General features: G+C 35.7%; 1 protein-coding gene across 3 annotated transcripts in view; it reads left to right on the top strand.

Annotated features, from left to right (window-relative positions):
* LOC118746049 (cytochrome b561-like) overlaps positions 1 to 14,362 on the top strand; it is a 49,990-nt gene that overhangs the window by 11,669 nt on the left and 23,959 nt on the right. Inside the window, exon 1 of one of the 3 annotated variants that reach the window (XM_036479777.1) lies at positions 8,681 to 9,194. The exons of the other annotated variants lie outside the window; for them this stretch is intronic. Within the exon in view, the coding sequence (XP_036335670.1) occupies positions 8,849 to 9,194 (346 nt within the window). The 5' untranslated portion in view covers positions 8,681 to 8,848. Of the gene's footprint in view, positions 1 to 8,680; positions 9,195 to 14,362 lie in introns of those variants that run through there. 3 annotated transcript variants of the gene reach the window in all.

The following is a 14,362-nucleotide window of genomic DNA, read 5'->3' as shown; positions in this document are numbered from 1 at the left end:
TTAATTTTTGCTATCAGAGCTACGAATTTAAGTCGAGATCATATCAATTTTCTGATATTTTTTTACTGTTGAAACCGTATAAGTATGTATATATGTGTGCGTATGTAAATATGTATGTATGTAGCTCATTGCTGAAAGAACTTTTGCCCAAAAACAGTGACAAAACTGCTATCAAAGCATCATTTGGTTTCCTACTTTTTTCCAAGAGTGATTGTTTTCTATACAGTCATTAACCCTTTCCGTGGATTTTTTTATTATAGTGGCCACGTCAGAAAACCATTTTTACGTTCGTTTTGCAGCGTTTTTTTTTTGGAAATCACATGCTCCCATTAGAGTAGAATAAAACTGAATTTAATCCCTCTTTGATGTTAAACTCCGATTAAATGCCGATTAGAAGAAAAAAAATGTTTTTTGGGGGTTATTTTTCATCTTTTTAGGGCTTAAATAAAAGGAACAGAGCTAGGCGCTAAGGATTATGATACTCAAAGGACCCCCGAATCATTCACAAGCGGTTTTATCAGACTTTTAGTTACTTAGGGCCGGTTGTTCAATGCCTGATTATCACTACTTGCCGGTTAAACATCATTATCGACGATTTCGACATCATGCATATAGCAGTGATCGATAAAGCAGTCCTTGTATCTAACCGGAGCTTCTACCTCCGATTTTTGCTAATCAGACATTGAACAACCGGCCCTTAGCTACATATGTTGGTAGCTGCAGCCGCCATACCGATTCCGCCATCTTTGATTTGAAAATTCTGGCTATAAATTCAAGATAAGGGACCCCAAAAACCTAAAAGTAACCACTTTTAAGCTTTTTTGTGAGATTAATAGGAAACAATTTCGGACCGAGTCATTTAGCTATGACGACTCATGCTTACGAAGTAATACCGAAGTACTTCACATTATAACTGGTATATGTTGAATTTTAAAGGGGAAGAGTAGTACTATTCAGCACTAAAAAATCTCTAAAAAACGATGTGTTTAACTAAGGTGGCAAAAATTTTGTTGAACTGCGTTATTCGTAAATACGCTACGTATTTTTAATTTTCTGAATACTTGGACTACTGCGCCACATGGCAGTAAAAGTATTACCCTTTATATATGTATGCTGTTAACATTTTTAATTTTACCTGAATAGGACCACTAATAGCAATTTTCTGAATATCCCGACTACAGCAGCATCACCTCGTGGATCCTTTTTTTGTAGAAGTATTTCTTTTCGTATATGGAGCAATATTACTAATTTCAACTGAATCGGATCCCAATTACGGATTTTATAAATATCCCGACTTCAGCACCAACTTGTCCTTGCCACGTGTCTATGGAATGTTCTGTCCAAATTTGTTACGTCTTTTCATATATCGATATATTTACACATGTATGTACGCAGATTACTTACACTGCTCTTCTTTATACGCTAATTTTTCGCATTGCTTTTTTCGCATATGGGCTTATGTATCTTTATTTTAAATAGACTATAATCACTTAATTAAAGGCTAAAAGAGGCAAATATCATGAAAAAGGATAGATGGCAACATCGAATATATTTGGAATCGTGGTAACTTTATTTTCGAAACTACTCCATCTCTCCGAAAGGAACAACTGCGACAACGAACAACTTAAACTCCGGAAGGAAAGCCACATCTGGTATATTGACGGCTCCAAGCAGTCTGACTACGGAGCAGGAATGTACGACACACAATCCAGACGGCTCCTTTTCAGCGGCATGGGGCAAGGTAACTCTGTCTTTCAGGCCGAGGTTAACGCCATGTGTAGTCATGGGCAATGAAGTGGCATATATTCTCGCCAGAAAAGGGGCTGCACAGGGATTCATAGGCCCAGGATCCTTTACCGGTCTGCAATGGAGCTCCGTTAGGCGAAACTACTATATCTGGATGAAGAACGAAACGCAACATTAATGGAAAAATACGGAAGGTAAAATACAGGCTGCTGTGGTGTAGTGGTAAGCAGCGCGCGCTTCCATTCCGCAACGCCTGGGTTCAAGCCCTGGTCAAAGCAACATCGCAAAAAAAATATAGAAAGGAGGTTTTTTCTTACGAGGATCAAAGATAACCTGTAGTTGAATAGAGGTTTGTTACAATAGATCGTTTCGGTCGCGGTAACTAGGTGACCGCTCCCTTCACTAAATGTAATCTAATCACTAAGCAAAAAAATGCAAATTACGAAAAATCCGTTCCCTGGTAATTACATACACGTTATCAAAATTGGGTGTGATGGTTAATTCATTTCACCAGTTATTTTTAATTATCTATAAATACATATGTATGTATTTAAAAGGCGTGGAAAATATGTCTGCCAAAAACTTACTAAGCACTGCGTATTTATATGATTTTATCTACAATGTACATTAGCGTGGGCCGAAAATCCGCTTTTTTAGAATTTTGATTGGTATTTAATAGCAAAAATATGGTTCACTATGCTCTAAAAGCAATCTGTGTGAAAGATGAAAATTTTTGGTCAATATCTTAGGCTCGCCTGAGTCCATCAAAGTTCAATATGCTCAAAAGATAAAAATTAATTAATACGTTAATTAATACTGTTTTTTTTAGTTAAATTGCAAGTATCTTCGAAAGTATTAGTCCTACATAATTTGGTATATGGACGTTTTTTGTAGAGAATCGAAGTAAGCTAAGAAATTTTTTTTTACCACTTGAACTTTGATGGACTTGGGCAAGCCTAAGATATTGACCAAAACTTTTTATCTTTCACACAGATTGTTTTTAGAGCAAAATAAACCATATTTTTGCCAATTACCAACCAAAATTAAAAAAAAGCAGATTTTCGACCCACGCTAATGTACATATCGCACACTTAACTCAACGTTCATAGAGGGAAATTTAACTGCTTTGGGAGCGTACAGATTCAACGCAATTAATACAAAAGCAGGTATCACAGTAGTTTTGTAGTTAATGTATTTAATCATAAAGAAAAAAATATTTCCATTAGTTGGATGTAAGTCCTATGAATTGATTTATGCAAAAAAATCGCCCAAATTTTTTTAGAGTTGATCTCGAGTTTTTCGATTAGAAAAAAAGGCTTTTAAAATACATATCAGTACAAAGGTTTATGAATATTTTTCTAAATAATTGCAGACATTTGAAATTAATTGCAAGTATTTTCCAAAAAAGTGGAAGCATTCAAACGTAAATTTTTTTTCTTTAATTTTTGAACATAAATAAATAAAAAGCCAGTGCTTTTTTAAAAATCGCCACGGATAGATCAACGCGAAATTTAATTATCTTTTATTTAGAAAAATAGAAACTTGAAATCGGTTCATATTTGGGCTCTCAAAATTAATTTGTCCACAGCAGACCTTTTTTGCCCCACTGTGTGGCGTGTGTTGCTACGTCTGTTAAGTAAAATATTTTTCATTTTAATATAAGGTAAATATATTTATGTTAATTTTATTTTATTCTATGCTTATTGTAGCAAAAAGACCTATGTATATCCTTGCTACAACCGTTTTCGGTTTAGACTGAGACAAAAAGTTTCGGTAATTTCCTGTTTTTGCCAGTTCTTCCAGTTTTTTGTGCCAAGTGTAGACAGATTTTTCTGCATTTGGTCTTTCCATTCAGTTCTTGGGTGCCCTTACTTTGTTGTGCACGGATGGGTGCTGAATCGAAGGATATTATCGCAAACGTAGAATGTTAAAGTATTTACAGTTCGCCATTCCAACTTCTTCGGTACCCATCACCCACGCGAAACTCTGTGAAGCGTTTTCATCTTTATTTGATAACGTCCACGTTTTCGCGCTTTATAGTGCATTCCTACAGCTATGAAATCTGAGATTTCGGAAATCTTTCGATATCTAGGAGGATTTTCAATAAATTTTCTTTTGTATTTTAATCAGATTTTAAAGAATTTCTATTGAAGTCATCACTTTTATAAAACGAACAGATCTTTTAATACCAAAAAGATGAAGTGTCATAATGTTCTGTATAAGCAAAAGTAAATAAACGTGAGTAAAGTGCTTATAAACAATTTAGCATAAATAAAAAAGTAAAAATAAACAAAATTATTACAAGGAATGCAGTTTTAAATATTACCTGTGACCGGCAAATGTCTAGGTGTGGTGAAAACACGTATACGCGTATTCGAGGTCGATTAAGTGGGAATGCACTATTATAAAGGGCTGAGCATGATGAGAGATTTGTAGAGCATAGTTTTTGTTCGTCGATAGAGGGATCTGCTATTCAATTTTCTACCGATTCTAAAGAAGCAATTTTTGCAAAGGTTGTTCTCTGCTTGGTGTCCAGGTTGACATTATTGGTAGTGCTTGTGCTGGATCCTAGGTTAACAAAGCCCTTCCGTGAAGTTATATCTGCCATCAGTCAGTTTTGTTCCAATAAGTGAAGACTCTTTGTTTGCTAAAAATTATATTCATAAGCCAACCCTTTTTTGGTCACTGATTCGGTATCAGTGGGCTGATCAATTTTTTGCCCGCTGACCGCCAGCATAACAACGCCCTTAGTGGGTTCAAATTATATATTTTTTAAAGCATTTCACTCCGTACACTGATTCGCTTGTTCCAAACGGGTTTATAGCGTGTTTTCTTCGAATATTTTTAGGCGGTTGTTTGAACTCTTGATTTTTCGAATACCGAGTAATTCGGATTTTTACAATCGAATAAACCCGGTTTTCAACAAGTTTATTTATATACCACAATCCAAAAACTCTAAATACTTATTTTATTGAAAATTGAAAAATTATATTTTTAATAAGTTTATGTCTTAAAAGAAGCGTGGACGAAAATCTTTCACCGTTTTGGTTTGTTGTAGCAGCGTACTAAACTCTGCCTAAATCAGTGAATCGACTAAATGCTATCTTCATTCTCATCTACCGGCAGGCTCTGGAAAAGGCCAATTCCGATGGTTGTGGGCCGTAGGGAGTGGGTTGTTCGATGAGCTGATGTGATTGGGCGTGTGAAGAGGTGGTTAGCATGGTCGGGACATCCTATTCAAATTGGACAGAACAGTTTTACTTGCACCCAGTATCTAGCTTCCTCAACATTGGTAATCTTGCCGTGGCGGCGCAGCTTAAGGCACCCGTGCTGATGGATGAATGGCCAGTGCGTAGTAAAAAGTGTCTGGTCGCTAACGGTCCCCTCCTATGCCCGAGCAAGGTCGGTTGTGGAAGTGCCTTCTCTATGCATCCCGGCGCTGCGGACTACCCGTAGGATCAAAAATGGAAACAACTAATAACAAAAACAGCAAGAGCAACAACGAAAACCCGGCGAAGGTGTGACGTTGCCAGAGAAGGAACAGCTCCTGAAATCCGCTGATAAAGCAACGAACCCTACAGCTATTTCCTCTGTTGGTGCAAGCCATATCACCTCAGCAGGAAAAGCTGGAAGCAGCAGTAAAACGGAAGGTGCCGGTCATAGTACCGCCCTTTTGCAATTAGATAATTCTAGTGCGGATAGTGCCATAGTACACCGAAAAAAAGCCAACATGCAGCAAGAACGCGGCCGGTACCTAGCCGGAAAAGCACATGCAGCAGCCGGATGTGAAGACGGGTGCGATGAGGAAGATAAACTCAGGGGCATGGAGGAACGTACTGTCACCATGGTAGCTAGGGAAGCTCAAAAAAGAAATCGCTCGGAAGCAAGGGAGTGTAGCGGAGTCCGCAACGTCCACTAAGCAAAGTTACTTTAGCGATGTTGCAAGAGACCACCTTCAGGCTTCTATTATCGACGAAGGTAGAAGAACGCCGCTAGCAGTGCAGCAAAAATGGGTTGAGATTGATGTGAGGCTGTCGAGTTTAGTAAGGCATTACGTCCTCGCCAACCCTGACCGTCCTTACCCAGAGTTTGACTCGTCGGAGTCCCTAAGTTTCTACGGTGCATAAAGCTGCAGAATAAGAACATCCCGGCAATAGGCAAGTGGGAGCTTATCAAAGTCAAAGAGCCGAGGAAGCCCACCAATAAGCCAATTCTCCTCGCGATTTGCCCAGAATCATTGGAGCCCTGGCAAAGGCCGACAAGAAAATTCGGTTCGGCATCAGAAAAGCCAATATAAGGGAAATACTTGGTGAAGCTAGCTGAGAGGAAGAGAATCCGGATATCGACGGTGCAGGTGAGCTCCTCATGGGAGTTAAACTGAGCGATGAATCGGACCAGTAAGATAGTTCAAATAAATCTGCAGCACGCGAAGTGTAATAAATAATAGTGCTACCAGGAAAGAAAGCGCGGTTATTTACTCAGATAGCTCGGCAACACTCCTGGCTATTTCATCTACTGTAACCAATTCCAAGCTAGTCAATGAATGCAAGATGGAACTACGCTCGGCGTCTCCGTCAATGTCCATCTATCTTGTTTGGGTTCCCGGCCATAGGAATACAGAAGGCAACGAGAGGGCAGACGAACAAAAAAAGAAGGAGTTAGACCGAGATCTACATATCGCGCACTTTCTTCAAAGGTGTACTAATTCAATACTTATCTTATTAATTTAACTGAATTAAATTTTTTCAGATAGGTGGCAATCCGCTTAAGAAATGTCTTCGACAGTAAACTTTCTTAAACTTCTTCATGTAGTTTAACATCAGAATTGTAATATTTCTTTTATTTTATCAAATTAAATGAATAAGATTTTTCAAACCTCAAAACCTCTTTAGTTTGATGCCCATATTGCAATATTTAATTTATCTTATTAATTAAATTAAATTAAAAATTGCATACAGGTGGCAACCCTCTATAAAATTTTCTTTGAAAAGGTAATAATGTCAATTGACTTTATTTCCGTTGATCTTATTACCGGAACAGCTGGACATATTTTCCGGCAGGGTCTGCAATTCACTTCCGAGTGAATTTCAACCCCTGCCAATTTGAATTTAACGCGAATTCGACTTAATTTCTCTCGGGAGTGAATTACAGAACCTGCCTGATTAAGTTCGATAAACTTACCGAAATCGAAAGACACACAGGTCCTTACAATTTTGGGGCTCCTCATGCCATCCAATGCGGGTATATACATTTCGGAAAAAGTCGTTTTTATTTATCAAGCGAAACTTTTCGAGTTACATAAATACACACATACATATTTTCGAGCTCACAAACAGCCCTATATTTGGTTAAAATATACTGGTGAATGTTAGAAAAATGACCAAATTTAATGATTTTGTTGGAAGTAAATAATCGATGTTTTATGTGGATGGATAAACTTGGAGAGTAAAACACCATCTAAGCTCAAAATTCTATTCATTTCGATTTCATTTAGCGTTGAGATTAACAGCGTTTCGATTTTTGCGACACTGTCTTTACCAAAGGTACATACATACTAGGAATGTTAATCCCGGGATCCCGGACTTTTTAAGGTCTCGAAAATCCGGGATTGTTGGCAAATAATCCCGGGATTTTCGGGATTTGTAATTTGCACTGATGGCAAAAATAGAAACTCTTTTCCTTGACCAGTATTGGCTATATTTCTTTTTTATTTAATAATTAATATTTTTTTTATAAATGTCTAGCTCATTCTACATACATATAACACCGCGCGATAGTAAATTTTAAACACAAATATCAATATATTCGCGAAACCATGGGGCAAATATAGTAAAATTGCGTTTTTAGTTTTTCACTCTGACATCAGTAATTTAAAAATATTTTAAAAAATTCAGAGAAATGTGTTCAGAGAAGAAGTATGGGTATAAAATTAATGAGCAAATCCTGTAGAATTTAAACATATTTAAGTTTCTGGTGCAGAAGGGCTGGTAAATATTGAAATTGTCATTTTAAAATTTTATCCTTGAAATTTCGCAATATTTGTTTTTGAAAAAATTATATGTTAAGGGCTTATATAAACTCGATAACATCCTCGAGTTTCGTTCTTCTAACTTTGACAGCTTAAAAATTACCTATTCGTCCTTGTGAATCCAAAAAATTAAAATTTTTTAAATTCTAAAGAAATTTACATTGCATTTGTTACCCATATTTTTATTCTATATTGTATTGAATTTTTTTAAAATTTTTTGGAATTAATCATATCTTTGAAATTACAAAGTCCTTCAAAATAAATCCCGCTGTAAGAGGGAAAAAATAAAAACGCCACTTTAAATAAAAAAGTAGGTTTCAAACCCATTTATTTTTATTTATTTATTTCATGGAAGGAGAGCTTCTCAAACAATATACAAGCAAATTTTTCGATTCAAGTTGTTGAAAAGTAATGTATATCTAAATCCCGGGACTAATCCCGAGATGCCGGCATTGTGACAACGCCATCCCGCAAATGCCGGGATCGGAAAAAGCCGAAAAATTAACATACCTAATACATACCTATATAATGGCAGGTAGACGGCCAGTAGTTTGTGCTGTTGGCGGCTACCGCTTTTGGCTTGTGCGAGCTTCAGGTCTAAACAGCGATTCAGTCGCTGGAAAACCATCAAAACGTGGTGTTGGTGCGCGTAGCAGTCTACGCTGTCATAGTTTTTCGTATTTTTCTTAGCAACACTTTGAACAGCTCAAATGTAGTAATTTTCACAGTTAATTTTTAAATCGATTACCTGCATTGCGAGTGTTAATTTTAGTGAACAGCGTAAACAGGCAAAAAAAAAAAAGAAAAGAAAACTAAGCAAAAACAGAAGGCGCATTAATTGCTATATATATATATGTACACGCTTAGTTAATTGTTATTGTTTTAATACGTGTTTTTTTGTTGTAGTTGCATTACTGTATTGTTGGCATTTAGTGTGCAGTGCAGAATTGCGTGCGACACACAAAGCATAAGCGTTGCACAAAACACGAAGTAAAAACGAAAGAAAAATAAAATTAAAAAAGTACAAAAAACAAAAAAGTTAATAAATCGAATTAAGTGGAAATTATAGAAATCATGCCGTCCGAAAACCATAAAGATATCGAAATCGGCAACAAAGTGGAAAATGTTGGTGCCAGCGACAATGTGGAAAGCGTAAGCGCCGCTGCCGCCACCCCCGCTAATGCTGCAGCAGCCGCAGGTACAGCAGCGCCCAGTGCAGTGATAGTCGTGGCTAAGGAATCGGTGCCCGCCGATACCATTACGAATGGCAGCTCGAACGTGAAAAGTACGACGACGTCAGCCGCACCGCCAAGTAAGGAGTCAGCAGCTTCTCAATCGCAAGAGCAGCCGAAACAAGAATCCACTGCCATGCAGGCAAATCTGCACCCGGCCATGCAACCAATGCAACAATCTGTCGCAGGTAAATTTGCACTCGCTTTCTGTGTATGTATGTATGTATGTATATACGTATGTGCACTTGCCGTCTTAGCCACCGCAGCCGCCCAACACCTTGACACTTGGACCATTAGCAGCTGCAACAAGTAGATTTGCTAGGCTGCTGCGGCAGTAAAAGTTGTTTTGCCGGCTTGCGTGTGTATGTACTACATACATATGTACAATGTATCCATGCACACAGCCAATTCATTTATGTACCTTAATATGTGTGCATAAGTTTGTAGTAAAAGTAAAACTAACTTGTAGATCTTTGTATGTATGTAAATATGTTCACAGGTATATATCGTGGTTATGCGCGACGCCGTCAAAGCGGGCGCGTTCGCCTCTGGTCTGGAGCGCCGTTGTTCGCGTTTTGCGCTCAATTTCACTTTTTTCACTTTTGGTAGTTTACAAGTTGTTCGTGTTGTCTGAAGTGAATTTTCCATGAATTTCCAATGTTAACATAAATATTTGTGAGTCTGTGCCAGCTCAGTATAGGTAAAGCGATGTTCGACGCAAGTAAAAGTAATTAGCATCTGTAACCCAATCGCCTTGCAGCGCCTTGCCCTTTGTTGAGTGGTTTAATTAATTAAAACTAACAGCACAAATATTTGTTTGATGTGTCATGTACTAAATAACTCCACGCCATATATGCTTGTATGTAGATATATATGTAAATATGCACGGTTTCTATGTACGAGTATAAGTACATTTAAAAGTTTGTAAACATCCACACCCAAGTCACTTTGCATGCACCCATTTCCATACTGCAAATATGTATATCCAAGTATATACGAGTAAGTATGCATATGTATGTATGTATGTATGTACATTGATATGCATACTGGTTTATCTATGAGTATGAAGTGGCATAAACATGTACATATATAAATATATGTAAATTTTAAATACTTTGAACTGACAGATTTTCCTTAGTATGCATCCCTATGCGCCGATGCCCTTGTGCAGTCAAACTTCGATATAACGAATCTCCACGGAACCAGATAAACGTTTAGTTAAGTATTTTAGTACATATAAGGAATACTGCGACCCGTAGACGAATTCCTAACCCTGAATACTCAAGGTACTCACTGTTGCCCTAATAATTTATTTTAATTTATTAAATATCCAATATCTGCAATATTTAAGAGACTACTGCACCTTTTAGCTAAAGGATAACCGAAGTTTGTGGTAGATATTTTCGGAACCAATCCAAAGCAAGTTTGAAGTTTATTCTCCTATTAGAAAGATTGGATATTTGACTGTCTGAGCAGAGTACTTATCCTTTCGACTCCGACGTTGCCTTAACTTCAACTTGGCTTGTTTAAAGGCTTATCATCTGCGTTGTTTGTGTCTTTGTCTGATAAACTGTAATCATAATGCTATTTATGGCGTCTTCTTAAAGTGTGATCATATCGTCCCCTTTTTGCCAGAAACATGAATGTGTAAAAATCAAAGTGTTGGGAAACCAAGTTTGAATTTTTTTATGAGACTTAACTCCAGAGTCGCTGCAGCCTCCCAAAAAAAAGTATCCCAAAATTTAGCCTAACAAGTATCCACGTTTTTGAAGTGTTGAAGTGAAACTCCTTAATCGAGTTCGGAGATGGTTGCGAGAAATGTTTAACACCATATCATAAAATCTGTATCGTTCGTTCGATTTTCAAAAATGAGGTGTCAAATTAAAGGGCTTGACCTGTACATGTGCAGTATGGTTTTGGTTTTTTAAAGGGTTGCTATATATAAGAAAATCAAATCAAATTATCTATTAAGTTAAATGAATTATCCCAATATGGGTATCAAAAGAAATGGTTTTCAATAAACTGTATTTTTTAGCTCCATGAAGGAGGGTCGCCTGTTTGAAAAGTCGAATTGAAGAGGTTACTTCACCAGCCTGTTGGCTCACCCTTTCCTCAAGAAATAATGAACGGGCATATATTTCTGTTGCAAGCATGGGTTGCCTTGTGATATTTTTTCACAAAAAACTTTAGAAACCCGTATTAGAAAGCGTATCAAATTTCTTAAGAACTGAGTGCTGCGTTTGACACAAGAAAATTTCTTAGCCATTGCTTGTACGTCATTTTATATGGAGTTTTTGGTTTTCTTGAGAGCTGCATACTGGCCTTTAGAAAGGTATCCGAATTTGTACTGGGAACAAAAAAAGTATCCACTCAAAATTCGTCGCAAAAAGTATCCATTTCGATCCGAATGGATCAAAACGGCAACATTGCTTAACTCTACATTCAAGTTCCTGAACAGCCCTATTGTAAAAAACTATGATTTCCGTCTACGCATGCTATTCTGGGGATTTTAAATAGGGTCTTCCAGGAATAGCCAATGGTAGATTTTCCAGGCACTCAGCTACACCTAAAAGGCATAATCAGTCTTTCACACGGTATCGTCGATAGGCTCTTATAAATATTCAATTTTAAGACGGCTTATCCGGATGTAATTTGCGCAAAACAGCGAGATCACACTTTTTGTGGATTAGCCAAAGGCCACTGAGACTATAATCTTCGCGCAGCGCTTCTTCGCCCATTTTGTACAGCTCAGTTGGTATACTATCTCCTGCGGGGAGCTTTAATGCTATTCTCATTTCGTTCATTACGATCCTCCAGTCGATCACGAAGCTATGTGAACATCGTCATCGGTTTGTAAAGAGCAGTGTGGCCAGATTATCACAAAAAGCGGGGCTAAATTTGTTTTGAAAAAAGGTTAGAAAAAGTAATACCCTGTGAAAAATGAAGTTTAAAAGTCTTCGCCAACTTGATAACTTCCGCGAAACCGATTTTATTTAAATCAATTTTTAAATCATTCCCATCAAAATACAAAATAATATCTTTCAGGTTAATAACATCACTTCACTTTATGCAAAATGGAGTTCAATTTCAATTCAATTTCAATTTTTTTTTTTTTTTTAATCTAAAGAAGTAAGTTTCTCAAGGAAATGGTACCATTCTCTGTTATTGTAATATGTGAACAGTAAACAGAAGTTTTTGAAACATTAAGTATTTTTAATATGGTAATTACTTTTATAAGTTCCGGGCCGAATATTACTATGAATAGTTTAAGTAAAAAAGGCTAGAAAAAAAGCCACGAAGTCAGACCGAAAAAACTGAGGCTATGGCTTAAAATTAAGTGCTAAATTTAGCCTTAATAAGGCTAACGTGGTCACACTGGCAAAGAGATGTAAAAATGTGCAAACATTACTCCCATAAAGTTTCAAAACTTTTCAGCTACAAAGTAGCAGTGGCTTTCATTTCTTAACGCACTGTATACATAAATATATGCACAATGTTCATACATATGTATATGTAATAGACCTCTGCATGAGTTGATTCAAACTTCTAGTCAAACAGAGTACAATAGATTTCTAATACTCTTCTTCAGCGTTTTGAACTTTGTAATTTATGAATATACATTTTGTTTTAAATTTTCTACCTTCAAATGGGAGTATGTGAATGAAAAGCATTCAAACCCATTTTGGTTATAGATTTTCTACAAACAAGTTTGTTCGTATTTTAATAGATGTTTTACTATTTCAATTCAATTTATGTTCACATTGTTTGAATATTGTTATGACGACACACATACCAGAGCAGTATTCACTCAAATTCAAAAAAATTTTAAGCCAAAATCATTCATTCGATGCCATTTTGAATGAATTCATGCAGCCCTCTAATATATAAGTATGTTCGTATATATGTATATTTAGAAACTTTAAGAAATGCAGCATAAATCCTCAAAACTACATGATTTTTGCAAATATGTACAAAGTATGTACGCATGCTCTTTTGCTCACTCTGAATTTTTAATACACATCTTTTATACCAAGAAAAATTCCTTTTTTATTTTTTATTTTTTTTTTGTCGTCTAGGCATGCATGCTTAATTAAGATTATTCCGAGACGATATGGGAATGTAAATGAACAATTGAAGAATAGAGATATTATTATTCATCAGTGGCTTCATAAATAAGCAGACAAACAATAGAGTATTTACATTCATACATATGTTTGTATGCACCTATGTATTTTGTATTTATGTACGTATATACATAAATATAAATTAATTTTTTAATTTTTATTTACATATACTGGTACATACATAAATATGCACATAAGTATAGATGCATGTTTGTATACGATGTATATGTATTTGCATGTGTACTTATGCATGTACATATATGTGTGTGTACGTACACATTAGGGTGCCCACCGATTTTTTTTTTTGAAATTTTAAAACACTACCACCAAGTTTTCCTCCTTTCTATGAGAAATATTATTGCCTATTTTTGCAGATTCTTTATAAATCATTTAGAGGTCGCGACTTGTTATTTTAGGTCAGAAAATACGGTTTTGTAGATTTATCACTTTTTGAATGACTATTTTTCATTCAATTCTGAAGATCGAACATGTCGTGAAAAGAGGATTTATAGGCCTTTAAAACGATGTATAATAATTTATTGTCAGACTTGGATTGTTGGGAATTTTCATCGGGCAAATAACAAAAAAAAAAATTGTTTCTTAATTTTTAAAATTTCGACCATCGCTAATTTCTACTATTTCAAAAAATGTATTACTATGTAAAATCAAATTTATTTTCAAATAAATTGTTACATCATTTATTGCAATCGCAATAATAAGAAAAGTTGCCTAAATTCGACAATTTTTGTGCGATTGCAATAAATGATGTATCAATTTATCTGAAAATAAATTTAATTTTAGATAGTACTACATACTTTGAAATTGTGGAAATTAGCAATTGTAAAAATTTTAAAAATTACAAAAAAAAAATGTTTTTTTTTTTCTTATTTGCCCGATGAAACCTCCCAACAATCCAAGTCTGACAATATACATAATTTTAAAGACCTATAAAGACTTTTCTCGCAGCGTGGTCGATCTTTAAAATTGAATGAAAAATAGTCATTCAAAAACTGATAGATCTACAAACCTATTTTCTGACCTAAAATGAAAAGTCGCGTCCTCTAAATAATTAAAAAAAAAATCTATAAATATAGGAAATAATATTTCTCATTAAAAGAAAGAAAATTGGGGTAAGGTCTTGTAATTAAAAAAAAATGTATGGGCACCCTAATATACATATATGTACATATAAATATATGCAAAAGTTTATTACAAGCGCCAAAAATTCAAGG

This window comes from Rhagoletis pomonella, unplaced genomic scaffold (assembly GCF_013731165.1).
Source record: "Rhagoletis pomonella isolate Grant_MI unplaced genomic scaffold, Rhpom_1.0 Rhpom_scaffold_00010, whole genome shotgun sequence".
Taxonomy (NCBI): Eukaryota; Metazoa; Arthropoda; class Insecta; order Diptera; family Tephritidae; genus Rhagoletis; species Rhagoletis pomonella.
The sequence above is the reverse complement of the archived record's forward strand: the minus strand, read 5'-3'. Positions and strand labels throughout refer to the sequence as shown.